General features: G+C 47.3%; 2 protein-coding genes across 3 annotated transcripts; both read left to right on the forward strand.

Moving 5' to 3' along the window:
- Positions 1–14: 14 nt before the first annotated feature.
- YBEY (ybeY metalloendoribonuclease) lies at positions 15–2,030 on the forward strand. Of its 2 annotated transcripts, XM_037397889.1 has the most exons (3): positions 16–398; positions 713–781; positions 962–1,077. In XM_037397889.1, the coding sequence occupies exons 1-3, from the start codon at positions 60–62 to the stop codon at positions 1,046–1,048; spliced, it is 495 nt and encodes a 164-aa protein (XP_037253786.1). In that variant the 5' UTR covers positions 16–59; the 3' UTR covers positions 1,049–1,077. The 2 variants fall into 2 exon arrangements, with proteins under 2 accessions (XP_037253787.1, XP_037253786.1); XM_037397890.1 differs by lacking the exons at positions 713–781; positions 962–1,077 and adding an exon at positions 1,925–2,030 and having other exon boundaries at positions 15–398.
- POFUT2 (protein O-fucosyltransferase 2) lies at positions 1,115–16,051 on the forward strand. Its single transcript, XM_037397888.1, has 9 exons — positions 1,115–1,295; positions 1,925–2,175; positions 3,733–3,877; positions 4,224–4,334; positions 8,601–8,667; positions 12,148–12,273; positions 12,825–13,005; positions 13,848–13,971; positions 14,218–16,051. The coding sequence occupies exons 1-9, from the start codon at positions 1,135–1,137 to the stop codon at positions 14,369–14,371; spliced, it is 1,320 nt and encodes a 439-aa protein (XP_037253785.1). The 5' UTR covers positions 1,115–1,134; the 3' UTR covers positions 14,372–16,051.
- The last annotated feature ends 3,108 nt before the right edge of the window (positions 16,052–19,159 follow it).

A 19,159-nucleotide genomic window follows, 5' to 3' on the forward strand; every position in this document is an offset into this window, starting at 1 on the left:
CGCCGCGCAGGCGCGGGCGGCCCGGGGAGCGGGGGCGGGCTCCCGCCGCCATCGCCATCATGAGCGTGGTGCTGCGGAACGCCCAGCGAGCCGTGCCGGTGCGCCGGGTCCCGCTCCGCCGCGCCGTCTGTGCCCTGCGGGCCGCCTTAGGTGCCTCTCGCTTCGACGTGGGGCTGGTTTGTGCCGGCAACGGGTTGATGCGGCGTCTTAACGGCGCGTACCGGCAGCGCCCGGAGCCCACCGACGTCCTGTCCTTCCCCTTCCACCGGGTCACGGCGGGGGAGCTGCCGCGGCCGCGCTGCCGCGACGAATACAACTTGGGGGACATTTTCCTGGGGGTGGAGTACATCCACCAGCAGTGCCGCGCCACCGGGGAGGACTTCGACAGCGTGCTGGCGGTGAGGCGGCCGGCCGGCCCGGGGCGGGGAAGGGCAGCCGAGGGGTGTCCCCCCGCGGCAGGGGGCGGCTGCCGCTCCCTTGGCCCGGCTGGGCTGGACGAGGAGGCGGTGGTGGTACAGCTTACCCTGAGCTGTGCGGTTTTGCGTTACCGGCTCTTTGCTGGAAGTTTTGGCAAAGCGGCAGATAGTGGGGTACGGGGCGAGCTGGCACGCCGGTGGGGCCGGGGCGGGCTGCGGTGCCGGGGCTGCCCGCAGCTGCCAGCCGTGGGACTGGGGCTGTTACACGCCTTACAGAGCCCGGCTGCTTTCCGCAGGTGACGGCGGCCCACGGACTGTGCCACTTGCTGGGCTACCAGCACAACACGGAATCCGAGTGGCAGCAGGTACGGCGGTGGCGGGGCGCCGGGAAGGGCGTGCGGTGCCCAGCCTGGGGGGGGGGGATTTTCCTGTCCCTCACGCCCCCACCCGTGACGGGGCACCCGCCGGCTCCACAGGGCTGCGGCTGGCGGAGAGGCCGGTAGCCCGGCCGCGGGGCACCCAGCGGGGCTTCCCTCCTCCCGCAGATGTACCGGAAGGAGGTGGAGATCCTGGAGGAGCTGAACCGGCTCACCGGCGCCAGCCTCCGGCCCCTAACGGCAGGCCTCTTCTGAGGGAACCGCACCGGGGCCGCTTCCCTCCCGCGCACCGAGGGGCCGGGCCGCCGCCGGGGCCGCCCCGGACGTGTCGCAGCGCGGGGATGGCGGCGCAAGGCCCCGGCCGCCGCCTCACGCCGCTGCTGCTCGGCCTGGCCGCGCTCGTCCTGCCGCCGCCCGCCGCCGCCCAGCCGCCGCCCGCCGCCCTCCGCGCCGGCCACGCCGCCTCCTCGCTGCCCGCTGCCGCCGCCGCGCCGCGCACCAGGTGAGGAGGGGCCGCGCAGCGCCCCCCGGCCCGGCCTCGGCCCCGCCGCAGGGTCGGCACCTGCTGCCTGCTGAGGGGGCTGGTGGGTCCCCTGCCGCGGTGCTGAGCCGCGGGCCAGTGGCAGGTAAGGGTCCTCCTTTGCCTGCTGGTGCCGTTTGGGTCGTTTCTGGAAGATGCTGTCACAGCTGTCTGGGGGCTTTCCTGCTCTGAGCGCGGCTGGGGCACCCCAGCTGCACCCTGGTCCTCTCTCCCTCCTCAGCCTGTCCGCCTGCCTTTGTATTCAGCACTTCGTGATGTGCCTCACCGTGCACCATGTTACCCTCAGGGCGAGCAAGACATCCAAGGAATTCATTCCTTTCCCCCCCATCCCACCCCGATACAGGAAAGCCTCATGGCATGTGCCACTTTGATGATGTCCCACAAGGAGACTGCGGTGCCTCCCCTAGCCCCTGCAGCATGCACTGCTCTGCCTTCCCCTACTTCATCCCTTCGCCTCTTCTGAGTACCACAAGCTCACAAAAGAGGAACAGTTTCCATCCCGATAGAGTTATGTGGTGGTGGGATTCAAAAAGCAAACCACTAGAAGTTCTGAACTCCCCAAAGTAATTGCATTGCTTTGTTCTCCCCAGGTACCTTTTGTATGATGTAAATCCTCCTGAAGGGTTCAACCTTCGCAGAGATGTCTACGTTCGCATTGCTTCCCTTCTAAAGACCTTGCTGAAAAGTGAAAACTGGGTGTTAGTTTTGCCTCCCTGGGGACGTCTTTATCACTGGCAGAGCCCTGACATCCTTCAGGTCCGGATCCCTTGGTCCGAGTTCTTCGATCTCCCAAGCCTCAACAGGAACATCCCTGTCATTGAATATGAGCAGTTTCTGGCAGGTAGAGTATGGAATTGTACAGCATACAGTTGGCTAACTATTTGAGGTGATTTCTTGTTTATGCTTATATGAGCTTTTACCTTTAATGTGAAATAAAAAAAAAAAGGTGGCAAGAATCGTGCTGAGCAACAAACCACTGGGATGAAATAACCCAATTATTTGGCAGCTTGTTTGATGTAGCACTGTCATCCCCACGATTTCCTAGGGACCCTAGAGAAAGACCGTTAATGCTTCTGGTTAAAGTCACAGATGCTTCTGTGTAATTTTGGCCATGGTAAAAAACCTTCTAAGGAGAGAGAGAGGCAGCCTGTCAAAATACGGGCAAGTCACCTTTTTCTGGAGGTGGTTGGGCAGTAAAAGCTGTGCAGCGGTGTCATGGTTTAACCCCAGCTGGTAATTTAGTACCACGCAGCCGCTCGCTCACGCCCCCCTCACCCAGAAGGATGGGGAGTAGAGCTGGAAAGGAATGTAAAACTCGAGGGTTGAGGTGAGAGCAATTTAATAATTGAAATAGAATAACAATGAAAGAACAATAATAACAATGATGACAATAACAGTTATAATGAAGAGGGGAAGGAAAAGAATAAAATCCAGAGCAAAAGGAAGAAAAGAACACGTGGTGCACCGTGTAACTGCTCACTACTTGCTGACTGTCCTGAGCGTGACCTGCCCGCCCTGGCCACCCCCCAGGTATATATACCAGGCATGATGCCCCATGGTATGGAATACCTCTCTGGCCAGTTCAGATCAACGGACCTGGCTGTGTCCCCTACCAATTCCTTGTGTCCCTCCAGCCTTTTCACTAACAAGGCCTGAGGAACTGGAAAGTCTCACATCAAAGCCAAAACACAGCACAGTACTAGCTCCTAAGAAGATAATTAACTCCATCCCAGCTGAACCCAGGATAAATGGGTTCTTCGGTGAACTTACCTTTTCATCATCGAGGTTGCATAATCTCAAAATACTTACCCCTGCTTTTTGTGTACCAAATGGCATAGAAGAGAAGGGCCTGCCCTAAGAACGTGGAAACCATGAAGTTGGTTCCTTTAGGATTTAATGCCATGTTGAACTAATCACCAAATGCCAAACTCTGCAGCAGTGTCACAGACTTTTTCAGCAAAAGAAATAAAAGGCCCCGCAAATGTCACACTTCCTCAAAGAGCTCTGAAAGGGTCACTGTCCCTTTCTTTTCAGGAAAAAGCATTTAGAAACCCTGAAATTTAGAGGAAGGAGGGCTTGTACTTGTCAGGAGGCACTCTTCCCATAACAGCTACCTACAGCATTGAAAACCTTTGTGCTTCATGGTGTGTTTTACCCAGCTTTTGAATTTACATTTCCATGGTGATTCAGTTCTGTGTGTCACCTTAAATCAGGCATAGCTGGGTGGGAGTAGTAGGTTGTCACGCCCCCTGACCCTTTTATCTTTTCAGCTTACACAGAACTTCCTTTCCTTTTTCATAGGGAAGAAAGTAGTTTTTTAGCTGCAAGTAATGCTTGTTCATACCTTTATTGCATGATTTTTCATGCTCACAAATGCTTTGTTTTGCCTTCTGTGCAGAGTCAGGTGGGCCCTTTATTGAGCAGATTTATGTCCTACAAGGCTACGCAGAAGGATGGAAAGAAGGAACATGGGAAGAAAAAATAGATGAAAGGCCATGCATTGACCAGCTTATGTACTCCAAAGACAAACATGAGTACTACAGGTAACATCTAGCAGTCCTTTCAGTCTTCTTTTTACTTGTGTTCAGTGAGACATTTGCCTACTCTACAACAACTGCACAAGTCTGTTCTGTAAAGTGTTGTCTCTGAATCTCTCGATGCTGTGGGTCACTTGTTTTTAAAACTCCACTGATAATAAAATGTCATATTGGTAGTAGAAGATCTGATTTTAGAAAGTTATTTCACACAAATACAGTGTAAAGGAGCTGGCTGGTTTATTTACGTTTTCTGTCATCTTCTAGGGTGTGCTGTTATTTGTTTCATTACAGATATGGCATTAATTTAAAATAGAAGCCTGTGAACCAACCAATACTTTGTGTTCCCTTTCAGGGGATGGTTCTGGGGTTATGAGGAAACACGGGGCCTAAATGTCTCTTGTTTGTCTGTCCAAGGATCTGCCTCTATTGTGGCTCCAATCCTTTTGAAGAACACTTCAGCACAGTGAGTTGCCTTGTATTACTATTTATTGTTGTATCGCGTGCCCACAAACCCATTGCCAGGTGGGAAGAGCAGGGGGAACTTAGAGACTGTTGTGGCAATTCATCACTGAGTTACTGTAATCCGTTAAAACCATTACAGAAGGAATTTACATTGTAAGAAGCACCTAATTAAGTTAAATGATGCAGTCCTAAAATCTAAGAGGAAATAGCCTTGAGCTCCTTAGTCGTCTCTCTTGGGTAGCTAAATGTCCTTCCCACCCTATGTTTGCCTTTCCTTCCTTTACCATTTGATGCTGGGTCAAGAGGGAACAAACAGAGTGGCATCAGTGTTTCCCAAGCCCACGTCTCTTGTGAGGTGCAGTGCCTGGTCTCTTGGGACATCCGTCCTCCATAGTGTGAGCTGGGTTTAGAGAAAGCAAGCATCATGTTCTGTCTTTCTGCTCTCAGATGCCACTAGGATAATCAGAGGAAAGGAAAGCTCTATATGAGAGTTGGAGCATGCTTACATTATCCCAGTAGCAAAGTGTTTCCGGTCGATTGTGACCCTGTAACAGCTGAAGACATCATAGCAAAGCAAAAGCTACTGGGGTACAGGAGCGAAGAGGAAATAATCGCTGTCTGGGAATACATCAGGGAAATAAATCCTTAGGAGAAACACAGAAGGTCTAAGCTGAAGCGCAGTTTTGCCATGAGAGCAAAAACATCCAAAAATTTGACATCAGTATGATTTTATTGGAAATGAGATGAAGGTATCCCTAAGGGGATCTGTAGTACCTCCCGCTGGGAGCAGGGAAGCAAAGTCCTGTTTTTTAACAGGAAGGTTTTCTATTTATAGGAGTTATACCACAGTCTTTGCCAGTGACAGCAGAAAACTGGATTAAATAAGCCATAGAGGTCTCCATGTTTAGCCCTACAGTTAATTCCGTCGTGGCAGCTGTCAAAGGTCTGGCATGAGGAAGATCAAGAGAAAAATTAGGAGTAGTGCCCAAGTATTCCTAGCGTGCAGACAAAGTGCCTTATCCATGAGATCACATTTCGCAGTCAGATTCAAGTAGGAAGAAGTACGAATGTAGCAGCAGTGTAAGGGCAGCTACAGTAGTTCATGTTAAAACTACTGGTTCCTGTTAAAGTTGGTGCAGTTTTGTCTGTGAAATCCAATAGTGGCTAAAATCAGATGCCTGCAGAAAAGTATAAGAAATGGGCAAGTGTGTGTAATGCCTCCCCTGAGTCTTGTCCCACCCTGAATTCACGTTTGTGGTTGTAGGGACCTTCTTTGCTGAAAGCGATCTTCATATCTTTTACATCTATCAGTCAGTCCACGGATCTGTGCAAGCCTCCCTTTGAACCCCCAGGCACACTGTTAGCATCTACGAAATCTTGGAACAAGACCTAAAGGTTTTGCACCTTAACTGTGTGCCCTATGAAAATCTACCTCCTTTTGTAACTCCTGCTTGCAAGTTTCATCTAGCATCATGTCGTGCAAGAGACAGTGAACAAACAGCTCTTCAATATTCACCTCCATACCATGCATGATTTTACATCTGTCTTACTCCTCCTGGCTTGTCTCCTCTGCAGTGATAAGAGTCCTGGCTTCACTGGTTGTTTCTCATGTGAAAGCCTTTCCATGCCTTTGGTCATCCTCAATGCCATTCTCTGAACCTTTACAGCTCAGCTGGATCCTGCACACTGAGTGCAGGTAAACCCATTACATAGTGGTACAATGACATGATCTGTTCAGCGCTCCTTTCTTTTTCTGGTAATTCCTGATCTACAAATTCCCTTTTTTGACCTCTGATGAGTGTTGCCTTGTCATTTTCATCAAACTGTCCTCATTCCTGAGCGTCAAGCCCTGTAGTTATCAGATGAAGCTAATGGTTTTTATTTTACCGGGTACACTCCTACATTAGATTTCATCTGCCACTTTACTGGCCAGTCATCAAAACTTCACAGTTGGCCTTTGTCTTTCCTGTTTTGAAAAATTTAAAGTGATCCACAAGCTGCGTCACCCCAGAGTTCACACCCTTTTGTAGGTTGTTTAGGAATATGGTGAAAAGCAGATTCCTTCCACTTGTGACCTCCCTGTACAGTGAGAACTGGATATTTACCCGTCTTTAAACTTTTTTTTTTAAATCTGTGCCAGGGCCTTCTCTCCTGTGCCATTGCTTAGGTTTTCTTAAAAGCCTTTAACAAAGGCTGTCAGGGAACCCTGGTAGGCAGTGTCAATGAGCTTTCCCTTACCTGCATGGGTGCTTATGTCTTTAGGCTATTCTGATTGTTCAGAGCTCCCAGTTGATACTTCTCCGATTTAGATATCCATCAGTTCTGGCTTTTATAATAGTTGCTCTTAAGTTGTGTAGTACTGACATCAGGTTTGCCACTATGTTGCATCCCAGACCTCCCCAAGGATGTTTTTAGAAAATTGACATCACATATGCTGTGTTGCAGTTGTAAGAAGTCACATACCAGAATTAGTGGCACAGCTGCTTCATCCTTGAATTCCTTGACAGCTATTGGGTGAATACTGCCTGGTGTTGGTCATTTGTGGGTTCCTTTTGTGTGGCTGTTCTGTCGCTGGACACTTCCTGTGGCCGCTTTGGTTTGGGAGATGCGTTCTCTGATGAGTTTGCCTGTAAAATGTCATTCTTGCAGGTGAATCTTCCCAGCTTTTCCACCTAGTGCACAGCTACAAAAAATGCCAGTAGCTGTTGCTGCCATGACATTACTGTCTCTTAAGTGCTTATTAAGCCTTTGTCTTTGTATTGGAATGAAGATTTGTCATTAGATTGAAGGCCTTTATTTCTTGTTGCTCAATTTCTTCTTTGACTTTCTTTATTGACTTTTTCTATTTAACTTCATGGAGTGTATGAACCTTTTTGTTTTCTTCACTTGGATGCTACTTCTGCATTTTTGCATAGTCCCCTTTTTGACACTGAATGCAACTGCAGTAAGTTTCCTTTGGCCATTGTTGATCCAGTAGGATGTCGAAGATGAGTACATTTATGGCCACTGTCATGAAGTAGCTCTTCCACTGTGAGATTGTGGTCTGTGTCTTGCTGCTGCTCAAGAGGATATCAGGAGCTACTCCTTGCCCAGTTCGTTCATGGAACTGTCTTTGACAGTACTCAAACTGCACTTACTTAGTCTCATCTTGCTGTGACACTTGCCCAGCCTACCTGGGGATAGCTGAAATCTCCAATGCACAAGTCACTGTAGCCTCTCTGATCTCCCATGTTGCCCTTTTGGACAATCAGTTTTATGGTCGTGGTACTGTATTATTACTCTTCAGGTGTGGTCACTTACACAAATCTTCCTGGCATCTTTAGATTATTAATCTGATTCACCTCCAAGCTTCCTGTTAAATGCAGCTCCAGCAGCACAGTCTAGTCTGTTTTCCAGATTATTTTTAGGCTATATTCAAGTGTCCAGCTGATTTTCAGCAGTGATAAAGTTGATTTGTTATTTCCTTTCTTTCATTTTAGTAGAAAATGAATCAGATAATGAGTTTGACCCCTCCTTTCAGCAGAACCATTTTCTCTGTGTGTTTGCTCATATTGAGCACAAACTAAGCCTACATCCCCTATGCTCTTGGATATTTCAAACTCCCCAAATTTTTTCTGCTTCTTAGCGCTTGGGTAATGCAGTTATGTTTCCAGTACACAATCCAGTCCTGAACTGTGTGTGTTTATGAAAAGCACAGGCTGCTTTCATGTTAGTGAATAAGTTTCATTTTAAAATTTGGGTGTAGTTGCTAGTGCACATTTTTGTAGAGTCTGCAGGTTCTTTGATCTGTTGTTTTACTGTAGGACATCGTATTCCCCAAGTGGAAAACACCTGCTCTGATTTTGCTTTTGTGAGCATGACTCCAGCTTCCTTCAAGAGGCTTTCACATGCTCCGAGGCTGAGCATCATTCATGGGTTGCTTCTCCCCTTTGGATCACTCTCCCTGTTGGCAATCTTGTTTCTCCAGCACCAGCTACTGTGAGGACTATGTGAGGGACTGTTAAGGCTTGTTTGTGTTTAACTGTTAGAATTAAGAGTGTCATTCATTAAGGAAGAGAGCAAGAACACGCAGTGGCATAGTTCCCTTCTCTCCCCAGCAGGCTATGGGTCACAATTTGCTTTGTACAGAACAGACTGGCAGCCTGTCCCTCATTCCCTGTGCTCCCTTTGCAAAACAGATCATTTATCCTAGCAACTGTATAAAGAAACATCATAATGTAAATTCTATTCCTAAGGGAACTGCACTCAGTTTTACAATTTTTAATAGGTCAGTGATGTTAGACAGAGCTGAAAACCTTCTTCATGACCACTACGGAGGGAAAGATTATTGGAATGTGAGTATTTTCCAGTTAGCTTCTCTAGACTTTCTACTTGGTTCCAATAAAAATTTGATAAACGGTATGTGCTTCAGTTTTGCTTCTGGTTTCTTTTCTTGAAAGTAACTCATGTCTTATGTTTCAGCAGTGTATGCTAAAGGTGGTCTGCAGGCTGCTGTGGATTAATGTAATGCAGGCATTTGTCCTGGTGTCTTGTCCCCAAAGACTGGGTGCTGCAGGGCATGGTGTTTAGAAGGACCTCCCCTGTGCAACACATCTGCCATCAGAAGGGAACTGCCTTTGGGCAGTTTCTTGTCTAGTCAGCCTTAAGATCAGACTTTTGAAAAAAATTCCCCAAAGCGCTCAATATTGTCCTAACCGCCTCCCCATTGGCTTCAATGGCAAAATTCCCATGAGTTTCAAGGTAACGCTGAGCACTGTTGGGAGACCCCACCCAAGGGTCTATGGTAAAAGAATTCCTATGGGAAAAGTTTTAAGTCAAAGGTTCAGCCACAGGAACATGGAACACTGTACGGAGTGCTTGATGTAATTACAATTTCTAAGAGCAAGTGACCCTCAGGATGCTATGAAACAAGTTACGTAGGCCTCAGGCTTGTAAGATGTAAGTGTCTGGCTATTCACTTGGTATACGGCATGCTTTTCAGAAAGGGACCAAACAGTAGTTTGCTAACTATGAATTTTTCATTGAGAGTGATTTTCCAAACAGAGACATGCAACCCGTTTATAATTTTGGAGTCTGACTTGTAGTCCTGCAAAAGCAGACATAAAATTCATGTGGATCCTTAACATGTTTCTTAACAGTGGTACTTTAAACATTGTCTCAACAATTTAAACTTGTTTCAAAATGATTTCAAACTAGCTAGAAAAATATTCTTCTTTCTTTTATTTCAGTTTTAACTGTCTGCATGATTTTTGGTTGTTGTTTTTTTTCTTAATAACTCTCTGGATGTCTAGAGTTCTTCTTAAATCTTGCAAACAGATGCCCTCTTGTCTCAAAGAAGTTTTTAAGTCATAACAAGCCAGCTTCCCTTTGCAACCAACCTACATCTTTGGTGTCCAAAAATACTCTTAATTTAATATTGAGCTGTGCTGTTGTCACCATTTTTGTTTAGCTTCTCTACCAGTGCAAGATGAAAGATACTGCTTTGGGATTCTTAATGGTTGAATGACCACGGAGCAGGAAACAGCTCCTGAAATGGTTTAGGAGCAACTTTGAATCCCTTGAGGAGCATTAGTGTAGCATGTGGACCATGTAAGTGCTTTACTATCTATATGGAAGCAGAAAGTTCTCTTGAGGACAACTGTAGAAAAGCCAACAGTTTTGACTGTGGTTTCACCATTTTGGAAGGCCGCTCTCAAAGAGTTTGAGATGTGTACAGTTAAATCACGTACACAAAAAGGAGCATAACCAACACTGTTTTTGTTTTCCCAAACTTGGAATCAGAGAAAAATTCAGGTGCGTAGGTGTCTCGGTAGCCCTGCCTCCAAGTTTCCACTCCAGAATTTGACCTGGTGGTTTGGGGCTGTGTCCAGCTGAAGGTGGAAAGCCCCCCCCCAGCTGGAGATCTGCCAGCTCTCTGGGGCCTGTCCCGTGGCGGTGCCACTCTTGTGGGCAAGAGATTTTGCCTGGTATCCAAACAGAAGTTGCCTTGCTCCAGCTTGGGCCCAGGGACTCTTGTCCTTTCTCCGTGCACCTCTGAGAAGTCTCTCCCTTCTCTGTTTGTTTCTTTGCAGACAAAAAGGGAGAAGAAGCAAAACTTGGAGGTAGTTGGAAAGGGTGACGGTATTGCGCATGCAGAGTTGAAATGTATACTTTAAATAAGAGGGTAGCCAGATACAGAGTATCCGCTTTAGAAAGTGTATCAGTGGAGGTTCACACCTTGGTGTTTTCTCTTTTATGTACTCTGTTGCAACATAACTGTTCATCCAGAACAGCTGCTCTCCGAGGAGTGCTTTGCACCCAGGAAAAACTTGGCACAGCATACTGCGGGGGTGCCGAACGTGACGTGGCAGTCACACAATCCATCAGGGTGAAGTTTAGAGGTGTTTGATGCAAGCATAGTGTTCAGGGATGGTTATTGTCCTCCCCAGTGCCAGTACTGCCCCTGTACGCGTTTGCTGCCTCTTGGACATACCGTGTTCACCACATCTTGGGTAAGATACCCAACAGCTTGACTCGACAGGAGCATATTGTGTTGACATATTACAAAAAGGAGGAGGAATGTCTGTCTCTGAACTGCAGTGTGAGTGTTTTGCAGCAGACTGTGTACATCTTCCCTTGGTATAAATGTTTTGCTGGAGGATTTTGGATGGGATTAGAAAGCCAGTGCTGATCTCTTTAAAGATGCTAGAAGAGCAGGCTTTGCCATGTAATAATAATTATATATTTATGTATGTGTTAAATAATACATATTTGGTTTTATATGTAATATATAAATACATATAAATACTACATATTTAATTTGCTATTAAATATGTAGAGGGGTGTGGATCTCCAGGTCCCAGTGTGATGGATCTTACCGAAGATTAAATCATTCTGTGTCTTATTGAATGATACGGAGGAGAAACCAGTTCAACCACAGCGAGTTTGGCACAGGGAGAAATAGCTGCTCTGGGAGAAGATGAAAAAAGCCTGGCAGATTGTCGTTCCTGCCTCTTTGCCAGCGCAAGGCAGAGGCAGAATTGGTGTGGCTGTGTCTTGGAGTGCCAGTGATGCTCTGCCTGGCTTTGCCACTGTGTAGCGAACTTTGTCCACTGTGGGTTTCACTGTGCTGAGAAAAGAGAGGCTGTTGGAAATGGAAGAGAAGTGTTTTCATTGCACCTTCTTTGGTGCCCATCACACAATAAGACAACAGACTTGTATAAAATTGAGACTTGGACCAAACTGCCAAGTGTCCTTTGTAAGCGGTGTACGTCAGATGGGATTTCCTTAGTTCTGTGGTGTGTGCCTGTTAATAAGAAGGCTGTGTGTGACTGTGTACGGTGGTAACTGCATCGCAAAATCTTTGAAAGAGGTCATTATTCACAGGTGAAGAAAATAATTCCTTTTTCATCACTTTCCCACTGAATTTGGTACGAGCGTCTGTAGCTAGACGCATGGGGTTTTTAAAGCAGGTTTTATTCTTACGATGTTTTGCAAGCTAAAGTCTTTGCCCAGATTTTGTTTCCAAAGGTGAGGTATGTTGCTAGAGTGTTTAATTTGTTATATTATGTCTTCTGTTATGTAAATAACTATGGTCTACTCGGTACACCTATGTATTGCAGGGTCATGGATGAGTATGCTGGTTATAAATGTGGTTATGATTAGGATTAAACAGTTAAGTCTCTGATGAAAGGTTAGAAATTGTTGCTTGCAGTGCTGCATGGATGTATCAGAAGTAACTGCATCTTGGAAGCTCTGTGTATGTGAAACTATCTCCATTTAGGCATTTTTAGCTCTCCCTTTTTCTGACTCAGCATCTGCTCTTATTCCAACAGACCCGTCGGAGCATGGTGTTTGCTAAACACCTCCGCGTAGTGGGAGATGAGTTTAGAAAAAAGTATCTTCAATCCACCGATGAGGCAGACAGAACTCATTACAAGGAGGACTGGACACAGATGAAGGTAAAATCACAACAGTCTGTTTCCCATAACAAATTTAATATTTATTTTTTTTTATTTGTGTACTCCTGGCTGTGCGTGGCAGGGAATACTGGAAGATACATGGGACTAGCTCTGCCTGTTCAGACAGAGGTGGATGTGCATGTTCCTACTGTACCCTAATCTCCCTGCGTGACATGAGGTAACAGTCTGTTGAGATGTGGCTAACTGGTTCTGGGTGCCAGATTTTTGTTGCCCTCATTTTCTTTAGTGAAACAAGGGCAGCTTCTGTATTCAGCATCATCTGTGGGTGTAAAGTTCCACTGCAGACTGCCAGTTGTGGATTTGGTCAAGGAGAGCAATTTTTGTTTACAATGATTTCACTCTTCTATGATGCAGTCCATCCAGGGTCAAAACTTTGCAGTAAGTGTCCCAAAATACTGCCAATCCATACCTTAAAATTACTGTCTGCAGCCAGAGTAATTTAGTGCCTTATCCAGAGATTATGCATTCAGGCCTTTTCAGTGTGAATGAATAGTGTTGCTCTCAAGTTTTAAATTTTATTTGTCTTTTAGGTTAAGATGGGCACAGCTCTAGGTGGCCCGTACCTTGGGGTTCATCTCAGGAGGAAAGACTTCATCTGGGGTCACAGAGAAGATGTGCCTTCCCTGCAAGGAGCAGTAAAGAAAATCCGCAGCCTTTTGGACATGCATAAACTTGGAAAAGTTTTTGTAGCCACTGATGCTGTTGAGGAGGGTAGGCAGATCAGTCAGTTTAGGACTGATAACCTTTGACAATGAGCGCAGCAATTAGCACTTTGCTTTTATAAATGACTGGACGTGCATACGCCTCCATCATTGAATGGGGAATTGAACAAGATCGGGCAGCTGTTTCCTTCCAGCTCGAATAGTTGTGTCAAACCACTCATCTGGTATTTCCCATGGGAGGTTTGACACTCTCTGCAGTGGGAAACTGGGAATTGAATTTGCCTGTTCCTCCTCCTCTTAATTCCATCCCACCTTTTTTAGCTTTTCAGAGACTCTAGGACATGCTGGTGGGAAGGATCCCCTGAAGTCTCCCACCCAGCCTTCCCCTTGGCTGCCCCCAGTGCCACACTGGGGTGGACCTAGCTGTGTGTGGCCAAGGCTTAGAAATCCCCAAGGGTGAAGTTCTCCTCCCAGGCCTTATCCCAGGGCTGCACCTCCCTCCCAGTGGTACCTAGGGATCTATTTCAACATGTGATGTTAGAATAACCCCACAGGTCATGGCATCTGCATAGCTAATCAAAGTTTACTGTCAAGAAGCTGGTACACCTACCCTGTAGGGTTAGAGCATGAGGCTAGTGGCGGTGTCTGCTCTATCCCTTGCAGGCTTCCCCTCCCACTGAGAACTGCTCCTCTCGGCACCATGTCTCTGACCCACTGCCCCCCACCCCCAGCTCAATACTCTTGACGTTTGGCAAATGTAAAATTTTTAGGTAGATTTTGGTTTGGCTGGCTTCGTAACTGTTCACCCAGGGTTTCCTTAAACACGTTTTATGACAGCAGTGAGTGGCTTTTTAGAATGTAAAAATAAATTCGCATCCTTCCCTTTTTCAGAGATTGAATTGCTCAAGAAGCTGCTGCCTGAGATGGTGAGGTTTGAACCCTCTTGGGAGGAGCTAGAACTTTACAAAGATGGGGGCTTGGCCGTGATTGACCAGTGGATCTGCGCACACGCAAGGTAGTGAAGTCACAAAACAGAATGTTGTTAATGACCCAGATATAGTTGTTTACAAGTCGTATATGACATTGATTTATACAATCGACATACATATAAAATAGCCATATACTAGTTATATTGTGTATGAATATATATGATAATTTCATTATATTGTTTCAGTGAAATTAAAGTTCATGGGACTGAAATCAATTACTTGCATTTAAAAACTTCCCCCCCTTCACAAACCCATTCTGATTCTTTTCACAGGTATTTTATAGGCACCTCAGTTTCAACATTTTCCTTCCGGATCCATGAAGAGAGGGAGATCTTGGGGTTTGATCCAAAAACAACTTACAACCGATTTTGTGGTGAAAAAGAGAAAAACTGTGAGCAGCCAACTCACTGGAAAATTGTATACTAAAATACGGAGAAATCCAAGGGCTTTAATACTGGTGAGCTCAAAAGAACAAGGAAAGACTATGGGGAAATACCTCCTTTTCACCAAACTGGCTCAATCCTCTACCCTCTTCTCAGTGTTTACTTGACATCTGGGTTTTGAAGTACAAGCAATATTCATTGACTTAGTCAGGCATTGATAGGAGCGAGAAAAACAAAGTCAGCCTGGGATCCCATTCTCAGCATAGCTGGGACTGGAGGGCAATACCAGCCCTGCAGTTGAGACCTGAAAGGCAAAACTTTGTCCTGAAACCACGTCACAATTTTCCTTCTAGTTTTAAGGAAGAGGAACGGTTTTAACTTTTATAAACGTAACACAGCTGTGGTCTGTACTGCATTTCTGTCTTTTATTTTTCATTCTGTTCGGTGTTTGCCTCTGGTAGCAAAAACTACATCTTGGTTTTTTAACCTGCACTACGTGAGCTGAAGATTGCGTGTAAAGTCTGTCGTTCCCTGGGGAAATCTTCCTTTTCCAATAGTAATTTGTGAACATTCAAATTGTCTGATGCAATCAGTGCTTGATGAAAGAAGAGAAGGTGGCATTTCTACCTAAACCAACTGCTTCTAGTAGCAGTCTCAGTGAGTCTGTGCTGAGGGGTGCAGCGGTGGGGCTTGTAGGGTGCTAAAGGGAAGGTTATATTTCTTCTTACGTTTTACCTTCACAATGGAAACTTCTTTTTTTCACCCGTTGTCCTCCCAAAGGCCTGTTCAGTTGGACTGATGCAAAAGTCAGCACCCTTTTGGGGTTACCCAGTCAGCTCGGTGATGGTGATGCTGTACTAAAAGGCCTTTCAGTTTCCTTGTCAGATGGATCCCAGTAATTCAAATTAATTTGCTGCATTTCTGCCTTTATGCAAGGGTGCAAACTGAGGACAGTGACAGGCAGCAGAGGTCATTGGCCCTGGAGGTGACGTGTGTGAGCCCAGCAGTGGGGAGCGTTGCAGGTGGGGCTGTGCTCTGATGCAGGTGGCTGGCTGGTGGTCCGGGGGGAGAGCCCGGTGCTGCACTACCTGCCAGAGGGAAAGCGCAGCTCCTGTTTGAGAAAGGTTTTGTGTGAGTACCCATTCTAGCTCTTGCAGTCTCTTGCTGTGTAGAATTGGCAGTTGGGAAGTATTCTGCCCCATTCGGTGCTTCAGGTTGATCTTTTGCCCTGCAGGTCTACATGGCTCTGTTAACCTTCTTCAGACGTGGGCTAGGAGACAGAATTCAGTAGGCAGAGCAGGCATTTTTCCTTAAAAAGTCAATTTTACCAGATTGCCTCGATGTTAGCAGACTTTTCATTTGCTCTTTCCTCTTGGCTTGAGTAGGGATATATATAACCTTCCTGTGCTGTGCAGTGGACATTTCACAGGGGCCCCCAGACAATGAGGTTGGTTCCTCCTGTGCAGCCGCAGTGGAAGCTGTCAGGGCTTCTCAGACAATAGTAGCAGCAGCTCTCCTGTTTATTACCAGCTGCACGTTGCATCTCCGTGCAGCAGCTGAGCCCCTCTGGCGACAAAGTGGGGAGCCCAGCATTTCAAAGCAGTGCCTTTTCCCACCAAGTCAAATGTTCTCGTTCAGCTTGTGCGCCGTGTAAAGCGATGGTGGTGATTTACGTGTGATGTATACCTCGCTGAGAAAAAGTAAAAAGCTTTGTAGCATTTTATGGGATGTGTCCGTGCTTCTTCCTTCTTTCTAACCATGCATTTTGCTGTCTCCTGGCTCCCTAGTGTTGAGGTCCAGCATAGGAGAAACTTGGGATAAAACCTGCATGCCCTGACGAAGTTGGGTTTTTTTCATCTGTCCCACAAGGTGCTGCATCAGGGAGCGCAGCTGGGGTTACCGTTCTTGGCACTGGGAGGCTGCATCTCCGTGCATCCCCAGATGCAAGAGGATGTTGACGAACAGGAAGAGTCCACAGGAAGGCTGCTAAAACCTGCGGCAGCTGGAGTATGCGGTGTATGAGGAGAGGAGGGGAGAGCTGGGCTTTCTCAGCCTGGAGGAGGTGAAAGAGGGATCGAACTTGCCTTTCGCTGCATAAAAGGCATCACAGGGAAGGCAGAAGTGGGCCTTTCGGAGGTGCACAGCAAAAGCACAGGAGGCTACAGGCACAACCTGCCACAAGGGCTAAAAGAGAAAATGAGGATTAGAGAGAAGAGAGCAGGGCAACAGCTCCCTTGGTCAAGGGCTTCCAGCAACATCCCCTCTCCCTTGAGTCCCTGTCTTGACAAATGAAAAAAAGGATGGAATTTCCTCTTAAGTCCACAGGATCTTGGGACATGGCTGTCCTTTGTCTTGTCTTTGCAGTGACAACACGTGTATGTACAAACGTACGTATGCATGTATATGCGACTGTGGCACCTTTCAGCTGGCGATCTGTGCCAAAGCAGCTTGTTGCCTTGTAATTCTGTATTTTCTGGTGTTGTACCACTGTCTGCTGTTTTCTGGGTTGTAGAGCAAGGAACTGAGCAGAGCAGACCTTGTTACCTATCCCCTTGCACAGGAGAGCTTAGGAGATCTGTATCCTTGGCAGTAATGCTGTTACGTTCCATTTTTAGAATAGATGGAAGGAACGTGCGGGATCAGTTCTCTCTGTCTCAGCGTACAGTGGAAGAAGATGCATTCATCAATGTGAAAATAAGAGCAGAAAAAGTTCTGTGAGATGTGAGAATATCCACAGAGAGTATTGCAATGGGTTTTCTCTCCACCTTCAAGGACAAACATCACGTGTTCTGTGTCTGCTCCCACGCCTTTCGGCAGAGGAGGGCTTGCAGAGGGTGCGAAACCTAAAGCACTGCTGCACTCGCATCCTTTGCACAGCTGCTGCACTCGCAATCTTTGCACAGCTGTCCTAGGAGCCTGCCGCGTTGGGGTTTTATTCAGTGTGTCCCTTCTTGGCTGTGGAGTTCCCTGGCTGCCAGCACAGCCTTTCTGTCACAAGGTGGAGACAGCAGACCGGTCTGTGACCAGAGCCAGCTCTCCAGATCCACGCGGGGCCTGAGCAGCTGCCTCCTGCAACCAGCACTGCAGCGGGGCTTGCAGGTACATGTAAAACCAATCAAAGCAACCAGCGCAATGCTGCTAGTGCGTGTGAATTGCTGACAGCGGCTGCGGAGAGCGGGGCGGCGAGGCAGGGCTGATTTTCCCCTCTTGTGGTGTACAGGTTCCTGCTGGGAAGGAAAGGCTTAATGGCTACCAGGCGTGTCCGTGGGGCTGCCGTGTGGCCTTGTAAGGGTGAGCACCAGGCTTCTGCTGTCCCCAGCACTGGGGAGCTGGGGTCCACCCCCGGTGGGGGCAGTGCTAGCACCCACAGGGCTCACCCAGCAGCAGGGCTCAAGGCTACAACCACGTAGATGGAGGACGCACGCGTGCAAGTCCCTAGAAGTTAGGGACCCACGCACTTGGGATTTGAGTAAATGACTGCAAAATAAATACCACTTTCCAAGAGCAGCAGCAGTTGCGCAGCCCCCCGCAGCCAGCCGCAAGCCACACATCCACGCCAGAGCTGCAGACCCGTTGGGTATCTTCTCGCCCTCCCCTCGCCCGTGCTCCGGGCAGCGGTGACGCTGCACATCACCCACCGCACCCAGGCAGCGGGCTGCTGTCCCACGGGCAGGGAGGGCAGCTCCCACCTCCAGAGCTTCCCCCTCCCAGCTGCAGGCACCGCCACCCCCAGCAGTGCCGTGCGTCCCCAAGCGTGCACATCCTCCCTCCCTCCTTTTCTCTTTGCAAAAGCTGCGATTTCAGAGATCAAGTTGGCAGCATCACGTAAATACCCTCCGCTCCCTTCCTCGCTAGCTCTTCAGGATGTAACCAAACCCACCATTTTAGGGACACACATGGTATTTTGTGACGTTTCACTTATTTTTTCCCCCTGCCACTAGCCGTATCAATATACAAAAACAATGAGGAAACTTAGCAATGATATAGCTCTTTATATTTTCAAATCTCTGTACAAACATTAATTAAACAAAGCAAGGTAGTATGCAAAACAGTCATTGCTTAGAATAATCGACCGATGGGTTGTGCTTCAGCAGTGACACTGGGATGGGAACAAGTGTGCTGTAAGGAAAGACACAAACCAGAGGTAAAATGAGGTCTCGTCTTCAAAATTGGGGTTATGAATGGAGAAAGTAACTGTTGAGGACAGTATCTGAGAGTGTTCTTTAATATCCTTACACCAGGTAGGTAAAGCTAATGTATTCACACCATCACACAGGAAGATTGGGGAAGAGTAACTGCTTAATGCAAATAATATACAGCAATATATATATGTATGTATAAATATATATTCACACACACGTTTGATCTAAAATTTGTTAAAGACGTCTCAGCCGACCTACAACAAAAATGATATCGGTATGGTAACGGTGAAGGTATTAAAAATGCAAAAAATACTGCAGTGACCTTGACTGGGGATCCTTCCCTTCAGAGAACAGAAATTCTTTAAATTGTTACGCCTGACAGCAAACACGGCTCTTAATTTCTCCTCTCTGGAATGACTGAAGAAAACCAAACACAGCTGCCCATGAAACTCATTCCTGCACACGCAGATGCTGTTGGCACTATTAACTGTCCGTTTGTGGACAGGCAAGGGGACAGACCTTTGGCTGCAAAGGTTCTGAAAGACACCACATGTTGACGTGATCCAAGGAGAAAGCTCAGGTCCTGTCTGCTCTGCACCAGCGCCGACAGGTTCAGCATTTCAGCTGCAGCTCGTTTTTTACGGCCCCTGTCAGTCTGCATCACTCCTACCACGACCCGCTCCACAGAA

Source organism: Falco rusticolus, chromosome 8 (assembly GCF_015220075.1).
Source record: "Falco rusticolus isolate bFalRus1 chromosome 8, bFalRus1.pri, whole genome shotgun sequence".
NCBI classification, from domain to species: domain Eukaryota; kingdom Metazoa; phylum Chordata; class Aves; order Falconiformes; family Falconidae; genus Falco; species Falco rusticolus.

What these genes read in the sequence shown, in the direction of transcription:
- YBEY (XM_037397889.1), top strand. Translation starts at nt 60, where the DNA reads ATGAGCGTGGTGCTGCGGAACGCCCAGCGAGCCGTGCCGGTGCGCCGG. An exon ending in ACTTCGACAGCGTGCTGGCG is followed by an intron (nt 399 to 712) that starts GTGAGGCGGCCG and finishes TGCTTTCCGCAG; the next exon opens with GTGACGGCGGCCCACGGACT. An exon ending in CGGAATCCGAGTGGCAGCAG is followed by an intron (nt 782 to 961) that starts GTACGGCGGTGG and finishes CTCCTCCCGCAG; the next exon opens with ATGTACCGGAAGGAGGTGGA.
- POFUT2 (XM_037397888.1), top strand. Translation starts at nt 1,135, where the DNA reads ATGGCGGCGCAAGGCCCCGGCCGCCGCCTCACGCCGCTGCTGCTCGGC. An exon ending in ATATGAGCAGTTTCTGGCAG is followed by an intron (nt 2,176 to 3,732) that starts GTAGAGTATGGA and finishes CCTTCTGTGCAG; the next exon opens with AGTCAGGTGGGCCCTTTATT. An exon ending in GACAAACATGAGTACTACAG is followed by an intron (nt 3,878 to 4,223) that starts GTAACATCTAGC and finishes GTTCCCTTTCAG; the next exon opens with GGGATGGTTCTGGGGTTATG.